The sequence below is a fragment of the Halichoerus grypus genome, chromosome 13, assembly GCF_964656455.1.
Source record: "Halichoerus grypus chromosome 13, mHalGry1.hap1.1, whole genome shotgun sequence".
Taxonomy (NCBI): Eukaryota; Metazoa; Chordata; class Mammalia; order Carnivora; family Phocidae; genus Halichoerus; species Halichoerus grypus.
The window spans coordinates 46,057,285-46,079,763 of NC_135724.1; the positions used below are offsets into that span (position 1 = coordinate 46,057,285).

General features: G+C 41.3%; 1 protein-coding gene and 1 pseudogene across 2 annotated transcripts; both read right to left on the reverse strand.

The window, feature by feature from the left end:
• LOC118539506 (cysteine and histidine-rich domain-containing protein 1 pseudogene) lies at positions 1-1,582 on the reverse strand (annotated as a pseudogene).
• Positions 1,583-1,648: 66 nt separating this feature from the next.
• HRH4 (histamine receptor H4) lies at positions 1,649-17,745 on the reverse strand. 2 transcript variants are annotated; one of them, XM_036098150.2, is made up of 3 exons: positions 17,450-17,745; positions 9,636-9,799; positions 1,649-4,375 (listed from the first exon to the last, which is right to left on the reverse strand). In XM_036098150.2, the coding sequence occupies exons 1-3, from the start codon at positions 17,667-17,669 to the stop codon at positions 3,542-3,544; spliced, it is 1,218 nt and encodes a 405-aa protein (XP_035954043.1). In that variant the 5' UTR covers positions 17,670-17,745; the 3' UTR covers positions 1,649-3,541. The 2 variants fall into 2 exon arrangements, with proteins under 2 accessions (XP_035954043.1, XP_077916616.1); XM_078060490.1 differs by lacking the exon at positions 9,636-9,799 and having other exon boundaries at positions 4,097-4,375.
• Between the last annotated feature and the right edge of the window lie 4,734 nt (positions 17,746-22,479).

Sequence of the window (22,479 nt, forward strand, 5' to 3'; positions counted from 1 at the left end):
GACAGCAGCAAGCCCCCATTTTACCACATAGTAAGAATTCTGAAATAGGCAATAACTTTCTTTCCCTGTCATCTCATTCTGTTGTTTCTTCTTTTTGTTTTTCCTGCTTTTTGGTAACAGGCAGTTCAAGGCTTGCCCATTGCATAGCTTCAGCTTTTCTCATGGTGATCTCAATCTTTGTTGCAGTCATAGTTATATAACTTCTTGTTACATCAATCACACCCCATAATTTCACATTTTGATGAAATTCCTTCTCTCCTTCAAATACAATGTGCACATTTAACAATGTATTATTTGCTTCTACTTGGCTAAGTTCTGGAAGTGAATTTTTAGCGTATACTGAAATGGTGACCTCACCCCCAGTCTGATGCCAGTCATGTCTACATGGAACAACTTTTTTCCCAGCATCCTTTTTAGTCCACATGTGTTTCCCTGTTGTACAGCCCTCTTGGGCTAAGAATGTATTGAAATCAGAAGTTTTTTTCTACAACAGCTCCAGTATTTCATCCCTTCATGAAAAATAGGTACTCCAGAATGATATACACAGACTTCTTCTAGACTCTGTGGACCCTGGTATGTCTTTGAACACCCTCCATTTTTACATGAGGTCCCAATCTTAATTTCATCACTGTCCTCTTCTTTCTTATTTTCTTCATTCCCCGAGGATAGTTTAAGTTTATCAAGTGCTTGTTTTGGGGAAGCAGATATTTTTAATTCCAATTTTGTCATTGGTTCATCTGGGCTTGGCCTTTTTATTGCTTCTACTGGTTTAGGGCTTGAATGATGTGCTCCTGAAACTTGGGTTTCAATTCAGAAAGTTCTTTCTTCTCCGTGGTCTTGACTTCAGGTCTGACTGGCTCAGGCGGCTTCTCACTATTATGCCTGCCTTTTGTACAGCCTGCAATGCTTAAAAAATCAGAAAAATCGGTCGTTCTTCTCTTACAGCAAGGCCAACCCTTTAAGGCATCATGAAAGCCTGGAACACCTGGGTGATATGTGCAAGCATCGTCGGAGTTGGTCTCGGGATCGAAGCGCTGCCCGCAGCCCCGGTTGTAGCACAGCAAGGCCATTTTCTTTCCCCACCGTTAAAGGTCGGGTCCAAACCCAGTGAAGAGCTAGAGGCTGCGCATACAACCCCAGTGCCGCAACCACCGGTCTGACCTAGGAGCCTTCATTTTAGGGCAAAATTCACCCGAGGAGATTGTGAGAAGTTTAGATATACAAACACGTGTTTCTAAAAAATGGAATTATGTTATTTTTCCCCCTAGAAACACCTACACCAAACTAATAATTATGTCTGTTTCTTGGGTATAGGAATTATTTTATTACTGTCTTTTCTTTTTATGATTGGTACATATTACTTTTCTTATAATGAAAAACATATTTTAAAGTTCCTCCAGGGCAAATTTAAAAGACTTGGATTTTAAACCTAGAATTTATATTCTATTTTTAAGGAAAAGGCCTAATGCATGCCTTTTCCTTAAACATCTACTGAGCACCTATGGGGTGCCAGCATCGTAGTAAGAGAACCCCAAAGTAAAATTCCTACCCCAAGGGAACTAAATCAATGAGGTTCATAGGCGTCTTTACAGTATACTAGTAACTAACACATGATGGACCCCTAATAAACGTTCGTTGAATGAATATGTGAATTTTCCATCAAAAGTATTTATTTATTCAAACTCTCATTTCACAGTGGATTAGCCTTGTTCTGTTCATTCATCATAAATGTATCATACTTTATCACTTCCAAGACACATATTGCTCACCTTTCAACAACTCTGCAATCAGAATGAGACTTCCTAGCAATGTGATTTTTAAAGTATTGTTTCATAGACAATTTGCAGCATTTTCTTTTATAGTCATAAATAAAGTAACAGTATGTTTTACACTGATGATATCTTTGAATGAAATACAATATATATTATATTTTCTATATTTTAGAAAATACATATGAATATTTAGGCATGTTTCCACTAGGGTTCAATCAGAAAAAGTTTTCATGGAGCCACACCATTCAATGAATATTCGAGCCTCCAGTGATCATATGAAATCCACAAGTACTAATTTATAAATGTCAAAAACAATAGCTGACAAGTAACTTTATAAAAACTTGCATATTTATGAGGGTTTATTTCTCAAATTTTCAAGATTACTATTGAATGTTAACCATATATCTCCTATTTTGGACTTAATGCAAGGCATAAGTATACATAAAAATTATGGGCATATCTAATCATTTATGTACTTAAAGGATTTTCGTATTTTAGTGGAGTTTAACCAAGATTTCAAAGGTCTAAGAAATATGAAAATGACTAAACTGTATAGGAACTCTGAGAAGTGATAAAATAAACACTAATAAAAACTTATAGGAGAGATGAAATTAACCAAAATCAAAATGAAATGTTATGACAAAGACAGGCAAAGAACACAAGAAGGAGGAGGGGGAGGGGGAGGAGGGGGAGAAGAAGAGGAGGACAAGGAAGAAGAAAAATTAATAATGACAAAAAGAAAAAAATGTCACCAGGCTAAGAAAATGTGACTCATCAGCAAAGTATAACCTACACTAACTGCATATAAAGGCATCGCTCTGAGCGCTGCATACACGTTAAAGACATCAAATAAATACAGAAGTATATTTTATTAATAATTATTGACATCCACTAGTTCTGTGAATGTTATACCAGGTACATCAGGTTTAATCATATAGTCCTTTTGTTATCTCTTAGCCTTTCTCTTTTCTTCCATATTTTCTCACACAGGTCTTAGCCAATGTGGAAGTTGGAAGAAGAGGGCAGGAAGGAAAAAAGGAAAGCCATCCTTTCAATCAGAGGATGATCCTGTCCGTCCCTCACTTGCTCATCCTGTGATTGCCAAGCCTCCCAGATAACGGCACTGGAGGACTTTGAGAGCTGCAGTTCCCTGCTCTTCCCTCCCCACACTTCCTTCTTTCCTGGGATCAGGAACATAGAGTCCAGAAGTACACGTGCCTTCCACTTTTCCATCTGGGCACACTCTCACCCCCTGCTTCTGACAACTCAAACCTCAACACGCCTGCCCACTGATCATAATGCCCACCTCCAGCAAAGAGGGCAATATAGCCCCCTTTTCCATTGTATACTTTAGGAAAAATGGCTTTAAAACTTGACAATTTTTCATCACTATAAAATAAAAAGGGAAATTCACTTAAGGCTATAGCAAACACTGAACGTGGAAAGAAAACAAGAACTCTGAACTTTCACCATCAATGCTATCTCAAGATCTAAAAGACAAGGAAGAGGCAATGAGGAAGAAAAGTACAGTGCATTTGTGGCTATGAGTTTACAAAAACATTGTCATCTATTTCTAATTGTACTATTATTATTCACCAGGATAATTTTCCCTTGACTTCCAGGCTCCGATTTTTTTTTTTTTTTTTAAGTTTTCAAGTGTTACAATTTTATGGACTTTCCTGGCAGAGTGGAAAAGGCAAAATGAAAGTCAGATCAAATTCCTGTAGGTGAGATTAAGACTAAAATTTTTACAAAGGATAAAATTATCTTTAAGAAGACAATGACCGATTTTGTGATGATATGGCTTGCTTTCTCATACGAAATATTTTCGAGAAAGCCTTCTGGAAATGCTTGTGACACAACGGATACAGAAAAGGATTGACAAAGGAATTGAGCCATTGAAGCCAAAACGTGATTTCATACCCAACTATTTGAGGACGCTGGTCTAGTGGGTAAACTGAACGAATGATTGTGAACAGGGAATAGGGAGCCCAGCAAAAGGCAAAAACACCTAAGAGAATGGCCAGTGACTTGGCTAATTTCCTGGCTCTGAGCAGTTTAATATGTTCCCTTTGGTAAAAACATAGGGAATCAAAATGGTTGAGGGAAGTCATTTTGGAAGCAATTATACTGCCATTCATCTGGGCTCTTAAAGAGAACAAGAGACTGCTCTTTCTTTCATGTCTTTTCAAAGGAGTAGATGGTACTGTTTCCTTCAGTTCAGGAAGAGATGTTCTTGAAAACAGTCCACCCCTGAGTGAGGATCCACAGTCACTGGGAGACACAGGAGAAGGGAGTGTGGGCTGGCTTTGCCACCGGCTGAGATTGCCACGCTTCCACAGGCGCCAGTAAATGTACATGTTGAAATAGGCCACTGCGAAGACTGGGACCAGGAATTCAAAGAAAGACGAGATGGCGAGGATGTACCATATGGTAAAGAATCCAGGTTCACAAGCCTTCTCCTCCGAGACTCTCCAACTGGAATTCTTCCAAGACTCTGAAATTAGAATTATTGGCCCATGCACTAAGAAGGCCAGTACCCAGACAGCCACCATCAGAGCCACGATCTTCAAGATCCCGGTGTGTCGAGCTCTGTAAGATACCTAAAAGAGACCAAATAAATTATTTCAATATAACGAACATATGTTGGTTGCAGAAGGCATATCACAGGCCCTCGGGAGCTTCAGGGCTATGCAAGAGGTAGGGAAGCTGCTGGGTCACATGATATGGGCCAGGACAGAGGGTTCAGTTTCCGATGCAGACTTTCTCCCTGACCTTCCAGACGGAATCTGTAATCCTCAAGGTTAAACCTCTGACATTCTAGAAAATGTTAAGATCAATATCTAAAATAAGAACGCGATGTTTCCAACTCCGCAGACACTAATCTGAATGGGAAAACAGCTGAAACGGGGTGCCCCTTTTCACAGTGTTTCACAATCTGCCAACTGGGTCATGATCGGCATTTTTCTTTGAATGAAACAGAGCGCTCAATGTCAGAGTGCCTCACAATTGTAAGGGTATGTATTGTTTGATGAAACTTTGGCTTTGGGAATGTAGATATACATAGAGAGAGAGAGAGAAACACATGTACTGAACCCCACTATCGAATGCATTTCTCCCATGGTCAAACAAGTTTGAAAGCCACTGGCTTTCTTGATTCTAATATTCAGGAAGAATCTACTCTGTAGTTTATCCTGAGATTTCAAGGTGGCCTCAAAAAGAGAGAATTCTTACATTGCTCCCAAGAGGATGACCCCCACCCCCAAAAAAGTCTAAACCTGCTATGGAGAAATAGCATAATGTTCCTGAGCATTACCAAATCATTTCTTTCTATAAATATTTCCACTCAACAAAAATGGTGCCAAAGCTGTGGTGGTCAGCCACTTTGAGAGACACAGCCATGGCAAGTACCACAGTCTTTTTTAAAGAGTAAAGAATGTTCTAGGTCTGCTTGGTCACGAAGCCTGGCTTCTATAAGGGAAAATGAGATTCTAGGAGTAAGGATTGCTCTCAGTTCTCAGGACCCATGATCTTCAATAGATCCCGAAATCTTTAAAAATATCATCTATAAGAAACTTAAAAGGTCACCCACCCTATATGAGGGATGAACACATGAACCAAGAATTTTTTTAAGGGGATCTGGAACAAAGTCCCTAAGCTTCTTTTAGGTCAGTAAGGTTCCTTCCAGCTCATATGTTCCATATTTCTCTGATTTCCTCACTCAAGGAAAAGGAAATGATTTCCCCCATGAAACTGGAACGTGCCTCTCTTTCCACCATCTCTCATGTACTATTTTCTCTGTGAGTTTCTAAATCTCGTGCTACGGTGTTTTCTCATTTTTATTAAAAAGTACAACAATGCCCAGCCCTGTCGTTCTTTGATGGATTGTGCAGGCTGAGAAGGGCTCACCGACTGGCTGGAGGTAAGAGGAAGAAGGCTTTAAAAAAAAGTTATTTTTAAAAACGCAGGGAAGTGGGTTTTTTTTCCCCCAAATTACTGATATTTCGGAGGCTAAGCTAAAATGCATATGGTGCTGACCACAAGCTCCCATATACAATATGCTTTTTTGCCTTCTGCTTCTCATGCCACTAATTAATACATCTCTTGCACTAAATCTAATGATTATGAAGATGGTAACAATACCCAGATGGTCATAAAACTGCATTTAGTTTTTTAATTGCTCTGTTCAGCCTTTGTAATGATGTGATGCAATATGCTGGAAAGTGATCTCTTTTCTATTATGCATAAGGTCAAATGAGATAATGGACATCCAAGGGAATTGAAAAGATGATGCCCATGTCTTCATCTTTGGGTAGCATTTTTGACAGATAGCTCAAGCATTGCTTGAATCCAGGCCCAAGCCAGTTGGAGTGGCCTTCCTGACATCAATCAATGGCCCAGTACTCCACCCATGACAGAATATGTTCGTTATTCAGGATATTGCTTCTTATCCTGCTTCCTTTCTGGCCCCAATAAAATATCCAAACACTCTGTCAATCGGGTTTCTTTTATAAGGCAGGGCAGCCCCCAGAACTTGCTGGTGTTAATAATGAAATGGCATTGCAGAGCCATCCTAAGTGCCTGTTGCAGGTTGAATTGTGTCCTCCAAAGAAACAGGTTGAAGTCCTAAGTCCCAGTACCTGCGTACATGACCTCATTTGCAAGTAGGATCTTTGCAGATATAATCAAGTTAAGATAAGGTCATATTCAATGAGCCCTAATCCAATATGACTGGTGTCCTTATAAGAAAGACACAAACACACAGGGAGAACACCCTGTGTCAATGGAAGCAGAGACTGTAGCGACACAAGCCAAGGACCGCCAAGGAATGCCAAGGATGGCTGATAATATTAGAAGCTAAGAGAAAGGCATGGAACAGGCAGCCCTAGAGGCCTCAGAGAGAGCATCGCCCTGCCTCCGCCTTGATTTGGGACTTCAGGTCTCCAAACATTAAATGTATTCCAGAGAATAAGTTTCTGTGGTCTTAAACCACCCAATGTGCAGTACTTAATTACAGCAGTCCTAGGAATCTAGCCACCCCCCAGCAACCATATTTCTCATGGTCTTGATTTTATTCTCAAGCTTCCTTCTTCATCTTCAGGTAAAAAAAAAAAAAAAATACTCTCTCCACTTACTATCTTAATTCTGCATACATTTGAATTCCTACTCCTTCCAACTACCCTGTACTACTTTCCCCCACCCACTCTTGCTTCAGCCACACGGAAATCTGCCTCTCCAGAAAATGTGTCTGAGCACTGTAATCACACACTGCCATCAGTATTGGGCCTTCCTTTTCCAAATTATTGTCAAATTTCCATTTCCCAGGCCCAGCCCATGACCCTGACTTATCATACTGTCTCTCCACGTTGAACTACAGCAAGAGCTCGGCTTCCCCACAACCACTTCCTACGAGCTTCAGTGGTCTTTGAGGCTTCCTGGCTCACACTGCTGCATTTGAACTCTTTGCCAACAAAGGCCCAAGAGCTGTCTGAGCGCCCCTTGCGAGCATCCATGCACTGGGGTGTGGAGCTCTTGTTACACACTTGACTCCGTGCTTACGTACTGAGGCTCTTGGATCCAGCCGACCCAGCCCTCACCAAATTTAGAGCCTGCGTGGCCAGGGGGAATTCCTCAGGGCAAGACTAGGAAACGAACGCACTCATTTTCTCTCTGCACATCAGTCCTCATGTCTTTGTGACTTCTATACACTTTTCCTAATTGTACAAACTCTCTCTTACCTTTGCACACAACTGAGGTAGACCCAAGGGCTCGGACATCCAGCAAAGGGATGTCCTAGCGAACACTAACTAGGAACATCCAGTGAAGACTAAAAAGAAATGCTAACCCAGAAAAAAAAGGAAATGTTTCAGCACAAATGAGAAAGATTATGAATTAGAGCACTCTTTTTCGAACATTTTGATGAACTCAAACTAAGAAATACATTTTATGTCATCACTAAGTGCACAGACAGAAGTACTCATAAAATAATACTTATATTTATTATGTACCTGGTACTCTGATATTTTATACTCTATTTTTATTCTGTTTTACTATGGTTTTTTCTGTATTTTTTCATTTTAAAAAAAGGTGGTCACAACCCACTGAACTGACTTCATGACTCAATAATGGATCACAAGCTGCAATTTGAAAACCATGAGCTTATAAACATCTGAATTGCTCATCCAAGCTGATCTGCACTCTCTCCATAGTTTCTCTAGTACCAACTGCAGTGGACTCTGGTGCCAATGACATACCCGAGGCCAAGTGTCTGGATGTCCCAACATATTCTTTCCCCCCTTCTTTCTGACAGTACGGCAGCTCAGCTAGAGACCACATTTCCCAGCTTTTGTTGCAGTGAGATGGGAGACCATGTGACTAAATGTCACCAGTAAAATGTGAGTGGAAATGATTGTATGATTCTGCACTACTTGGTTAAAAGAAAACCCCTTGCCCTGGACTTCTGCGCTTTATCCATCCTTTCTAGAACCTGGAGTGGCAGCAACCTGGCCTTGACCATGCAGAGGAGAATAATGACCTAGAGCAGGGGTCAGCAAACTACTGTCCATGAAACAAATGTGGCCCACCACCTGTTTGGATAAATACATTTTTACTGGAACACAATGAATGAATCATTCCTTTTTTCTTTAACATATTATGTATGGCTCTTTTTGTGTCATAATGGCAGATTTGAGCAGCTGCAACAGAGACCATAGGTTCCTTTATAGAAAAAGTTTGCTGACCCCTGCCCTAGAAGGTGCAGAACCACCCTGTTAGCCTAGGTCCCTGGTTGAGTTCCTGGAGAAAAGGCTTTCCTGGAATATTCTGTGAGAGGAAAATAAATTTCTATCTTATTTGAGCCTCATCTTTGTTCCTGCAGTTGATCCTTGCCTTCTGCAATATACCCTCCCAAGCCTTCTGCTCAAGCTGCTCAGTCCTCCCAAGCCAAAGCTGTCACTGGCCTCTCAACTTCTCCAACACCACACCTAGTCCATGGTACTAAGCCCATCTGTTTCTGGATCTGTCTCCACATTAGCCTATTATGCTCCTCAAAAGTGGAGACTGATGTTTCATTTCTATATCCCAGCACTTAGCAAAATCCCTTGCATGCAGTTGCATCCCCCAAAGATGTGGGCCCTGGGACTCAGGAGTGAAGGAGGTTTCCCATCTAGGTCTCGAAGACTGCAGATTACTGCCCCATACTGACACCTCTGTCTTTACTTGTATCTGCCTTGTTTTTCCCGTGGTTCTATTGCTGATAAATTTAGCTTGCTTAAGAACTGTCACTAATTTGTTGAAACCAAGATTCCAAATCTTGGGTCAATTCAGACTTTCTTGGCATGGATCCTACACTGGCACTGGGACTTGATCTCCCAGGCTGGTCCCACTGTCTAACCTATAGCTTCTCTGTATACTGTCTTTTCTCCTTTGGCCATTCAAAATTGATTTTCTCATGACATTCAAAAGTCTGGCCATCTTTCTACTTGCCCACCAGGTCCCACCTGAGGAAAATATTCAGGTCTTAGTTTGTGTAAGAATGGACTTGGTAAGTCTACTGTGACTCACACGTATATCCAATCTACTGTGGACTCAGTATACCACTTTCGACAACTTGCCTTGGATTTTCTTTGACGGCCTTCCCACGCTAGTGGCACATAGGGGAGTGAGTGACTTAGCCAAATCACACACAGAAATTGTTCACTAAGGGCCAATGAAAACGTAGTGCCAAATAACAGAAGGATAATGAGGCTCCTCTAAGGTTTGCCAACTAAACAAAAAATTACACTTAAAAAAATTTCTGCCTGGGGATGCAAAATGTACAAGTATGTCATCTTCTAAAGAAGGTGAATGAATGTTTTGACTTACAGCATTCGAGACTGACTGGTATCGATCATAGCTGATGAGAACAATGTTATACACAGATGCTGTACACAAAAGATAGTCAACAATGAGCCAAAATGCACAGAGTCCATTTCCAAAGTCCCAATCAAACAGCGAGTGAGGGATGTACAAAGGGATGGAGACCATACCTGTATAAGGAAAAAATAAGGCAAAAAAAAAAAGCGCACATCAATGAATACAAAGAGAAAGAGGCATACAACACAATGACATATCTGAATTGACCCGAAGTGGCTTGATTATAATTTAGAAATTCATTGTGTTTCATCGACAAAACTCAGGACTGATTTCCTACACATTCTTTAATACCATTTTTACAATGGCTGTCATAAGCATCCTATGTTTCCTTATTACTTTCCAAATTAGGCTCAGGTCCTGACCCACATTTCCAAACATATACAGCACAAGTCATCTTTTTTTTTCTTTTTTTTATTTAAATTCTATTAGCCAACATATAATACATCATTCGTTTTTCATGCAATGTTCAATGATTCATTAGTTGCATATAACATCCAGTGCTCATCACATCACATACCCTCCTTAATGCCCATCACCCAATTACCCCAGCCCCCCACCCACCTCCCTTTCCACAATCCTCAGTTTGTTTCCCGGAGTCAAGAGTCTCTCTTCTTTTGTCCCCCTCTCTGATTTCTTCCCATTCAGTTTTCCCTCCCTTTTTCCATGATCCTTGGCGCTATTCCTTATATTCCACATATGAGTGAAACCATATGATAATTATCTTTCTCTGATTGAACAAGTCATCTTTATGTCCATAATCCAACCCAGACAGGATGGGCCAGCCTTCCCCCAAACACAACCCACAGTTTCACGTGTCCTTTGCCAACAACATTCTTTCTTCCTAGAATAGCCTCCTCTCTTCCACTGAGAAGTCTAATTACTTCCTTCTCATTCTTCATTCAGTTCACAAAAAGGACTTCCTCTTTGTTATCTTTCTTGGAACTTCTTTGGCCGAAGTGACCCCTTCTCACTTGCACAGTGCTGGTACTTTGCTCTTCCCTTCCTCTCTCATGTATAAATACATTCTACTTTGCATCTCTGTCATCTTTTCACTTGTTTCTCCTGAGGGCTGAAACTGTATTGCAAGTTGATCTTTGTATTTTTCACAACATTGAGAGTTGACCAATGGCTCCCACATTTAACTGAAATAAATTAGTAACAGCTGATATGTGTTGTGCAGTTACCACATGCCAGACATTGTGCTATACCTACTGCATATGTCACCTCATTTAATGTTCAAAGAAACTGTCTGAGGTAGAAATCATACTGACTTAGCCGATAAAGAACCTATAGCTCAAAACGGAGATGTAATTGCGCAGGGTCCACTCAGCGAGTAAGTGGAAGATTGGCTTTGAAACCAGGCAGTGTGATTTCAGGACTCCTGACTTGAACCACTACACTTCACTAACTAAACAAATGTGTAAGTGGTTCAGCTCTGCACAGAAATTGCTTATTATGAAAAATGACTAAACTGAGCTCCCTTTCCTTTAGTTTTGTTCGAGTTTTTCATTGTATTGACATTTCAGACAGGTGACACTACTCACTGAATATATAACCTATTAAGAGGAAGCCCAGTGAGGGGGCACCTGGGTGGCTCAGTCGTTAAGCGTCTGCCTTCGGCTCAGGTCATGATCCCAGGGTCGTGGGATCGAGTCCCGCATCGGGCTCCCTACTCGGTGGAGAGCCTGCTTCTCCCTCTCCCTCTGCTGCTCTCCCTGCTTGTGCTCTCTCACTCTCTCTGTCAAATAAATAAAATCTTAAAAAAAAAAAAAGCTCAGTGAGAATCTTCATATTTTATCAGGCACTTGGCAAGACTTCCTATTCTCATGTGAAAATCAAGTTAGCCTATCATGAAGAACAATAGTAAAGGCAAAAGAAAGGAAAAGGAGGGGCACCTGGGTGGCTCAGATGGTTAAGCGTCTGCCTTCGCTCAGGTCATGATCCCAGGGTCCTGGGATCAAGCCCCATATCGGGCTCCTGGCTCAGCAGGGAGCCTGCTTCTCCCTCTCCCTCTGCCTCTCCCCCACTCATGCTCTCTCTCTCTGTATCTGTGTCTCAAATGAATAAATAAAATCTTAAAAAAAAAAGAAAGAAAGAAAGAAAGGAGAAGGAAAGGGAAGGATGAAGGAAACCCTGCATTCTCCCAAAACCAGATGACATGAGGATATAACCAATGAGGTGCGGTTTCAGCACCAGTGAAAGGGAATGCAGACTCTGGTGTTCTGTACCTAAGTTCACATACAAAGATGCGAGACAAGGCATCATTGAGATAGAAGAGTTGTGTGGTCAGTTCTTATATGTAGTTCAAATTGCCTGCTTGTTTCATGCTTTGATTATATTTTTAATGATAACCAAGCTTCCTTATGGGGCCTTCCATCTCAAGGGGGGTGCACGCATGCACGCGCATGCATACACACGCCTGTGATATAAAATAGGTAAATAAATAAGATAAAGTATCTGAGATAAATCACCTGAGATAAGTCAAAGTATCTTCAAAACAGAGATATGTATCATATTTTGGCCCAGAGTTGGGGCTTCGGTCCAGTATTCCCAACATGAGTATTTTACACACACACACACACACACACACACACACACACGCACGCACGCTGATTTCCTCCACAGAATGACAAAAGGCTCAACACCAGTAATCATTTGCATTACAGACACCAGTCTATTTAAACATTAAAGAGAGGGTATGAGTTCAACAATCTTGTCCACACATTTTCTGAATTAGATGAAAGAGGAAGGGTGTGTCTGGGTATGTTCAAAATTTTAGGAGCTGCTTGAGATAGCAGTTTAAAACAGGCTGTAGTCCTATTCTTTTGGCTTTTTTTTTTTTCCTTAAGATTTTATTTGTTTATCTGAGGGAGAGAGTGTGAGAGAGAGAGCACGAGACGGGGGAAGGTCAGAGGGAGAAGCAGATGCCCCGCTGAGCAGGGAGCCCTACGCGGGCTCCAGAATCATGACCTGAGCGGAAGGCAGCAGTTTAACGGCTTAATTGACTGAATCACCCAGGCGCCCCCCCCATTCCTTTGGCTTTAATGAAACTCTGCTGTCACCTCATGTTCTACATGGTATTTTAGCACAAATGTCATGCTCAGATCCTCTGTCTTCTTGAGTGGTGGAGATGTTTGTGGCTTATTCCAAAGGAATTTCAAAAACTGAATCGGAAATATTTCTAGGATATACCCACTCTGAAGTGTTTCTATAACTTCCACTCTAGAATCATGCTTCTGGGTCAAACGGACTTGAGAAGTAAAACTAAGAGCTAGTTTCTTGAAAAGAGCAATAAGCCTTTGGCATGACAGATTAAGGAGGTTGGGGGTGGAGAGTAAGAGAAAACAAATTATATTAAGAGAAGGCAGTGAAGGGGCACCTGGGTGGCTCAGTCGGTTAAGCGTCTGCCTTCGGCTCAGGTCATGATCCCAGGGTCCTGGGATCGAGTTCCACATCGGGCTCCCTGCTCCACGGGGAGCCTGCTTCTCCCTCTCCCTTTGCCTCTCCCCCTGCATGTGTTCTCTCTCACTCTCTCTCACTATCTGTGTCTATCAAATAAATAAATAAAATCTTAAAAAATTTTTTTAAAAAAGAGAGAAGGCAGTGAAGAAATAAAAACAAGGAGGTAAAGGAACGGGGAGAGGAGAGAAGAAAAAAGAAGGATGAAAAGCCCTGTGAGAACCCAGGCCACTTGCTCACCCCAGCCTGCCCCACCCAACCTTTCCTGTCTCACCTCCTGCTACTCCCTCTGCCCCTCACTCCCTCTACCCCAGTTCCTCTAGCCTCAAATACACCACACTTGCACCCCTCAGATCCTTGCACTTTCCTTAGCAGGAAATGCCCTTCCCTCAGAGAGCTCCTTCTATTCACTCTGATGTGTCCTGACCAATGAGCCCTACCCCTGACATTTAAATGGCAACCTCCATCTCCAGCACCCTTTCTCTCCCTCTTCCCTGCTGGTTTTCTCACTAGCAATGACCATAGTCTAAAATGCTATATAATTTTATTCATTTATTTATATTTATTATGTGTCTCCCCACCCCACCGTCCCCAGTAGAAATAAAAGCACCATGAGGACTGGGAATTTTGTCCCTATTTTCATTGCTCTGTCCCCACCACCTCAAAGAGTGTCTGCTTCAAAATAAACCAGTATTGGATGAATGAATAGATGAGAATGGGAAAGCCCAGTTTGCTTGAAAATTACCACCAGTCTGGTATTGCCCTTTCTTTCCAAAGCCAGCTAAGAAGCTACATCTTCCATGAGAAAATGACAATCAAAAGTTGGGGAGGATGCTAAAAGCCCCATTGAATTCTTTGGGCCAACAGGGGAATGTGCGGATAATGGTGAGTGCATAGAGGGTGTTATGGACTGAATGTTTGTGTCCCCCTGAAATTCATATGTTGAAGCCCTACCCCCCAGGGTGGCTGCACTTAGAGATAGGGCCTACAAGGACGTAAAGTTAAATGAGTCATAAGGATGGAACCCTAACCCAACAGGATTAGTGTCCTTATAAGAAGAAACACCAGCGAGCTTGCTTGCTCGCTCCCTCCATGCACACCCAGAGGAAAGGCCACATGAGAACACGTGGAGAAGGCAGCCGCCTACAAATCAGGAAGAGAGTGCTCACCAGGAACCAAATCTGCTGGCACCTTGATCTGGGACTTCTCAGCCTGCAGAACCATGAGAAAGTCAATTGCCATTAAGTCACCCAGACTGGGGTATTTTCTTATGGCAGCCCAAGCTAACCAACAGGGAAAAGAAGAGTCCTGAACTGAGGCATGAGGGGACTAAAGATAAACTTTGCCCTCTTGAAAACATGGTTCAGACTCTGTCAGCCCCAACCACCTTTGTCCTTGCAGATCCTGCCTGGCCATCTGTCACATGGTCCTGTAGGCCAAAAATGCCCACACATGTGTAGATGTGAAGAAGGGACCCATAGACAAAACATTAGTCATGTGATACCAATTTTATAGATATCCATATATAGAGATAGTTGGTTTTTTTTTTTTAATAGTATGCAGATGGCATTTTTTTTTTTTTTGGAATAGTGTGCAGATGACATATATTTATATCACTGTAGCTGGTACTGGAATTTCTCCTCGATAAAACTTTGCTTTCCAACCCTACATTCAGCGTGGGATGTCACTCAGGTGCCACAAATTTAGATTTTCGATTAGAGGCCAGTTTTAAAGCCTGTGAGAAGAGAGCAATCAGCTAAAAGCCCCCAATACCTAGCACATGCGATGCTCCAGGCCATTGCCACGTGGTTCTGGAGCTCGAGGTCTCCTGAGCAAAACATGAAGAATGGCTGCCATACAATTACAGGAAAACTCTCATGAGTTCTGCCCTGGCCCAGAACCACTGTCACGAGCCTACAGGCTCAGAGCCAAAAAGCCCACTTCTGAGCATGGCTAAGGAAAAAGGACAGCCTCAACACAAAACTCTAATCTTGTGACAGAAAGTTCTCAGAGACTGCCCTGATTCTGATAGCATTGTGGCAAATATTGTTAAGTAAGTACACCTCTGGATGAAGCTGGCAGGGGGCAGGGGAAATGTGAAGGAGGAGACTGGCAGATTGAGAGAGATTCTGGCTTATGTTCGATTTCTCTCATCAGCAGCAAAGCCATTTTCTTTTTCCATCCGCCTGCTGGTGGCAGGGGACCCCCATCTACATCTGCAGGAACATTTCCCCGAGACACATCACATCTTTAAACTGTGGTGCCCAAGCCCATAATCGTGGGGGCTGCCCTGGTGCTTGCATTGGGCCACATGAGGAACCACTCTGTTCTTATCTAGTACCATCTTTGTTCAAAAGCTTCAGGCCTCAGGCTCCCTCTGCTGGGTATAGTTGTATCCCAGCCCTCCCTACCAGCACTCCCTTTGAGTTAGTCAAAATACAGAATCGACTGTAAGTCCTAAGTATTATCTAAAAGTTGAACAGTTCTGTGAAGAAGGCAAAGAGGGTAAATATATTTATAGCAGAATATTCTCTCTGTTCACACATGAATATAGTCATATAGTTATACCTGTTTCGGTGATTATAGAGAATGATGTAGAAGGATCTACCTCAAGTTGTTAATGTGAGTTACCTGGAGTTACCAATTGTGCCATAGTTTTCTTGTCCCCAGAACTTAATCTTTATCTCATTTTTCTCTTTCTCCTGCCCAAACCGCCCCCCTTGCAGCTCTGCCTCCTTCCCCAACTTCCTGTCCACTCTCCCCACAGTAGCTCAGAGCCTTAACATATTATCTCATTTTTCTCTTTCTCCTGCCCAAGCCCACCCCCTTGCAGCTCTGCCTCCCTCCCCAACTTCCTGTCCACTCTCCCCACAGTAGCTCAGAGCCTTAACATATGACTTGTGCCTAGATTGCTGCAGGAATTTTTTTTTTAAGATTTTATTTATTCATTTGAGACACAGAGATACAGAGGGAGAGAGAGCATGAGCAGGGGGAGAGGCAGAGGGAGAGGGAGAAGCAGGCTCCCCACTGAGCCAGGAGCCCTACGTGGGGCTCGATCCCAGGACCCTGGGATCATGGAAGGCAGATGCTTAACCATCTGAGCCACCCAGGCGCCCCTGCAGGATTGTTTCTGAAGCCAAGCGGCTGCCTGCTCCAGCTTCTCTCACCTGCTACGTCCCCATTAATGCCTCTAAGGTAAAGGTTCGATCCATCGGATCTCTCACCTACTTTAAAAATCCAGATCTCCACATTGGCTGTTGAGTAACCTCCAATCCAGACACACTAGTGTTCAAGGGCCTTCATTATATAGATTCTAACTACTCCAACTTTATCCCCTACTGATCCCATACAGCCAGCCAGGAGCTCACATTTAGGAAGATGTACACAATGATTTTCTACCAGCATGTCTTTGCTGATTCTTGGAATACTCCTCTCCATCTCCGCCTATGGAAATTCTACCCATCCTTTGAAGTTCATTTCAGATGCTGCTACCCATTAACCAAAGGTGCTCTCTCCTTCCTCTGAGTACCCATAGCACTTGGTATGTCTCTGTGGTTCTCACATCATACTCTATACTGTTAGAATCACTTGTGAGCTTCTCTTATTCACTCTCCTACATTGAAACCTTACCAAAGAAAGAGCCTAACTTAGTCTTCTATGTATCTCATTATCTAATCACACTTGAGTACTTAATAGTCCTTACCATGATCGGGGTAATCTACTATCATTTGTGACCCTGGTTTGAGTTGACACCTATCTGCAGAGAAATCAAAAGAGAAGAGGCCTAACATTTGTTGAGCAACCCTATGTTCCAGGCAATAAAGTACGGATTTCACGAGTTTTGTTTCACCGTAAAATAAATGAAAGCATTTATGTAGCTGTAGACAATGACAAGTTAAATTATACTAGAAGGTCCTATAAAGCAGTATCATCAACTGACATTTCTACACATACTTATAAACCTAAACATACAAGGAAAATAGCTCCAGAAACAAGTAACTCTTAGACTAAAGCAATTTCAGAACTATTCTGGACTTATTTTTATTCTACAAAAAGAAAATAAACTGTTGTCAAACGAAAATTCTCCTACAAGCCTGATTTACACATATAAACTCTTCCCCTAAAGTGCCATATAGCCTCCCCAGAACTTTAATTCTTAAAACTTTATGTTTTTAACATCCCCAATTCTATACAGTCCCTTGAAATAACAAAAGCTTATTTAAAAAAAAGAAAAAGAAAGCTAATTTTAAGGTCTTAGAAATAGATTATAGAAAAATGATCTGAAATAAAGATATGTAACTTACCAACAAAGAAGTCAGCAATGGCCAAGTTAAGGAAAAAGTAATTACTTCGATGTCTAAGCTTTTTGTCCACCACGAAAGCTAGAATGACCACAGCATTTCCCAGCATTATAGCAAAAGCTAGTAAGCCCATTAAAAACGCTAGAGTAATGCGAGGGCTTAGCGGCAAAGTAGTAGCCCCCGTGCTATTGGTGGTTGGCATCACAGCAAATGATGAAGACATTAACCCAGCGAGACAATTCTGACAAGTATGTTTTCCAGTCGGATACCTAATATATATAGCCTCCTGCTCATGACAATATTTTTCAAAAGCTAATGCTGATTTCACTGTACTTCCTGATTCTTGATAAAGCAATCTTGTGATAACAGTTTCCCTTCAACTGACACTGAAAAAGTATTTTCCCAAAGCTAGTGAGATGTTCTGTTGTAAACATTTGAATGTGATTTAACCATCCCCCCTTAATAGAGCAATATTACATAATATATGTGAAATATAATTGATTCGGTGGAAAGGTGAGAAATTGGGCTCCCGTGAGATTTATTTTTTCAGCTGTTAGAGATCTAGTTAAAGAGTCCCTTCTGACCATGATGGAGTACCACAGGCTGAATTCACCATCCCATCTGACACAAACAAAAAACTGGACAGACTCGGGGCACCTGGGTGGCTCAGATGGTTGGGCGTCTGCCTTCGGCTCAGGTCATGATCCCAGGGTCCTGGGATCGAGTCCCGCATTGGGCTCCCTGCTAGGTGGGGAGACTGCTTCTCCCTCTGCCTCTGCCTCTGCCTCTCTCTCTCTCTCTCTCTGACTCTCATGAATAAATAAATAAAACATTAAAAAAAAAAAAACTGGACAGACTATTTGAAACAATGGTTTTCAAGGCACTGGACGTCAGGCAGTGAAGGACAGTGATCCCTGAGTAAAGGGGAGAAAATGAGGTCAGCTCTGCAGTTGTCCCCGCGTACTGTCTTTTGTGAGTTTCCAGGGCACAAAGCAGAGAGTGGGCATCCGGGAGGAGCCCCCAGCAGATTTCCTGCGATGGGGAGATGAAGCTGAGAGTTGGGAAGTACCAGGCAGGACTCTGCTGCCGAGCTGCCACATAATATATATATTTTAACTGTACAGAAGCCGAAGTCTTGCGTGTAAGATGGTGCTTGTGATTGTTTAAAAAATGTAGCTGATAAAAATAAAATACACATTACATAGAGAGATTTGACTTAAGGTTGATTTGATTATTTTTCATTCATGGCATGCAAATTAATGATAATGATCTTTTTAAAAACTCCAAATGATTGTCCCTATTTGTCACTCTCCTTAATCTTTATTCTTCTTTGCATTCACTCATTATCAATTCACTAACAAGAGGCATTAGGAATTTTTACATTCTTTCCAAAGTTACAAAGTCCCTTTCCAAACTAGCCAGTTTTTATGCTTAGTCAACTTTGAAGGCCTTTCTATTAAAAAAGCAAGGCAGCCCTAGTATAATGTAATTTCTTGATTCCAGGCTCTAAACTGGAGGCGCTAGAGAGCATTCAGTGTGAAAGGGGAAGGAAAGAAAGGCTGATAAATACATTGCTGACTGGGTCTATAGTAGAAGATAAGGTACAAAAGTAAACAAGATGACTGTGAGCAAAGATTGTGAAGGAGCACTGAGTGGGTTGGCCCAGAAGGTAAACAAGGATTTATTTTATGGACAGAGCATGGTGATCTGGACTATTTTTTTTTTTTTTTTTTTGTAATTTCATGTGGGAAGAGCAAGCAATCCAAAAGAGTTGGAGGTCTTGCCTTGTGGTCTTAGGTTGTGGGGAATTGCCTTCACAGAAGGGAACTGCCAGGTGGGTAACATTTGGGAAAAAGAAGAATGACAAATCATGTTAGGCTACATTTCATTCTCTTACCTTGTGTGAACATAGAGTGGACTAAGTGTGTAGCTCAGAATTCCATTCCAGGTACTCTATTTGAATTTATTCAAATTTACTGGTGTCAAGTTGCTATAATTTATGTGGCAGGGCACTTCCTTTTCTATCACTCCTGATGTATGTCTAACTATTCTTTTTTAAGTATTTATGATACTTTAAAAATTCAAGTTCTGTAAATAAACATAAATATAAAAAAATAAATCCTGGGGCACCTGGGGGCTCAGTTGGTTAAGTGACTGACGTGGTGTTGGCTCGGGTCGTGATCTTGGGGTCGTGGAATCGAGTCCCACATCAGGCTTCACACTTAGCGCAGTCTGCTTGGGACTCGCTCTCCCTCTTGCTCTGCCCCTCCCCACTGCTTGCTCTCTCTAAAATAAATAAATAAATAAATCTTTAAAAGATAAATAAATAAATAAATCCTATCAACTGTCTATTATCAGTAATCTTCATAGGCGAGTTCACCATTCAGTAGAACCTATTCACAAAGACTGTTTGATAATCATGGACTTTAACATTCAAAGAATCATGATTAAGCCCTTTTAATCAAGATTGTTAAACATCTAGAGGCTTTTGTATATCAATTTGCAATTTGCTATTAAATAATGAATTTAAAGAACTTATTTTAGTGGACTGTGACCAGTGATCCAAGGCCTTTTGGCATTATTTAGATCCTTTAACTTAATCCATTAATTATGCTCATATAACTAAGAACAGAAATAAATATCACCCTGCCTCATCTAGTGACTGTGAAGACATGCACCTATAAGGCAACTGAACGATGAATTACAGACTCATCTTGCTAATGTCAAGAGGCACACAGCAAGAGACAACTTTACCCAGCAGAACTCTGCATGCAGGTCCCCAACAGGTCCCCTCTCCTTTAACAAACAAGAGGCTAAAACCATCACCATGAAGAGGTTTTCTAGTAGTTTTAAATTTAGGGATGAAGAGGAAATAGAAGGACCAGGCTCTTTTCTTCCTGAGGCTATTCTGCATTTTCAATTGGGTTGTTTGTTGTTGAGTTTTAAGACTTCTTTATGGGGGCGCCTGGGTGGCTCAGTCGTTAAGCGTCTGCCTTTGGCTCAGGTCATGATCCCGGGGTCCTGGGATCGAGCCCTGCATCCGGCTCCCTGCTCCGCGGGAAGCTTGCTTCTCCCTCTCCCACTCCCCCTGCTTGTGTTCCCTCTCTCACTGTGTCTCTCTCTGTCAAATAAATAAATAAAAGCTTTTTAAAAAAAAAAGACTTCTTTATGTATTCTAAATACTAGACCCTTATCGGATACAATTTGCAAACATTTACTCCCATTCTGTGTGTTGTTTTTACTTTCTTAATAATGTCCTTTGAAGCATAGAAGTTTTTAATTTTGATGAATTCCTATTTATTATTTTTAATTGCTTATGCCTTCGGTTTCACATCTAAGAAACCACTATCTAATCCAAGGTCATGAAGATTTACTAGTATGTTTTCTTCTATAAATTTTATAGTTTTGGCTCTTATATTTAGGTCTTTGACACATTTGAGCCAATTTTCATATATGGTGTGAGGTAAGGGTGCAACTTCATTGTTTTGCGTGTGGATATCAAGTTGACACTATTTGTTGGAAAGGCTACTTTTTACCCATTGAATTGCCTTGGAATCCTTGTAGAAAATCAACTGACCATAAATGGATGGGTTTATTTCTTGATTCTCAATTCTAGTTCATTGATCTTTATGTCTGTTCTTATGCAAGTACAATACTCTTATTTTCCATTCAGTTTAACAATTTCTTTCTATCTTAAACATCAAATAAAGTATATGTCAAGCTTGTGAAATAGAAATGTAAGGTTCAAGACATGAAATCATTTAAATTCAAGACATAAAATTATTAGGGAAGCCAATATTAAAAAGAAAACTCACCAGCACTTAAGATCAATATTAAATCACATTTTAGCATTCAAACAATGTAGATTCATTTAAGCTCTTCTAAAAATTTTTTTAAAAAGCACAACAGCATAATTGGCAGATGACAGAGCTGAACAGTGTGATTTTTCAGTCTTAAGTATAGAATTTCGTTTAAAATCTGGTCATTATGATTATATGTAAACAAGTTAGGGAACATAAGCAAACATGGTCTTAGAACTTCTGATTCCACATGTAAGCAGCTTGGAATTCACTACTCCACCCTACTAAGTAAAAAGCTGACCAGACTGAAAAATCAACTCTTCTTGGATGCATAAGAGAGGGAAGGACACAGGGCAAACTGCTGTCCTCAAGATTGGAAAGACAGACAAGCAAATACACAGAGTGATGAGTTATCACAGCAGGAAGTCTGAAAACAGAAAACACTAAGAAACTGGTGCCAGGGTAAGAAAACCTGAACTGTAATTGATGAATCGCTAGAGAACCAGTGCAGACAACTCAGAGTTTAAAATTCCAAGGGGATCCAGTCATAGGGAGAGCCCCACAATACTGTGAGATTAATTTCCAAGAGCTTGACCAAGTTCCCAGGGTATTCATCAGAAAAATTCCCTCATACTTCCAGCGGGGGGAGGGGAAAAAGAACCATTTTGAAATATGGCAGAGCACTCCGTTCTGAACGAGGCCTGCCCTCAGGGAAACTAATTAACCAGAGCTTAACCTGCTGGGGTTAGATCAGAGCCTAACAGATCTAGGGGAACAGAAACACCCAACTCCAGACCACTCTGGCCATCCTGTCCCCCCTAAGGGAAGAGAGTAGGAAATATTTGTGCAGTTCACAGTCCAGAGGCATGGGCTCACTAAAAGACCAGACATAATCATAGGACTATAGAATGCTTCGCCTCTCCTGACACCTCATTACCACACCACTAAAGGCCTATTTACAGCAGTTCTTTTTACCCAGTACATCATATCTGGCTATCAAAAAAAAAAAAAAAAAAAAATTACAAGGCATACCAAAAGGCAAAAAATCATCTGAAGAGTTGGAGCAAGCATCAAAACCAAACATGGCAGGGATGATGGAATTATCAGACAGGGAATTTAAAACAACTATAATGAATATGCTAAGGGTTCTAATGGGTAACATAAGCAGCATCCAAGAATGGAGGAGCAAACACTAACTTGAAAAGATATATGTACCTCTGTGTTCATTGCAGC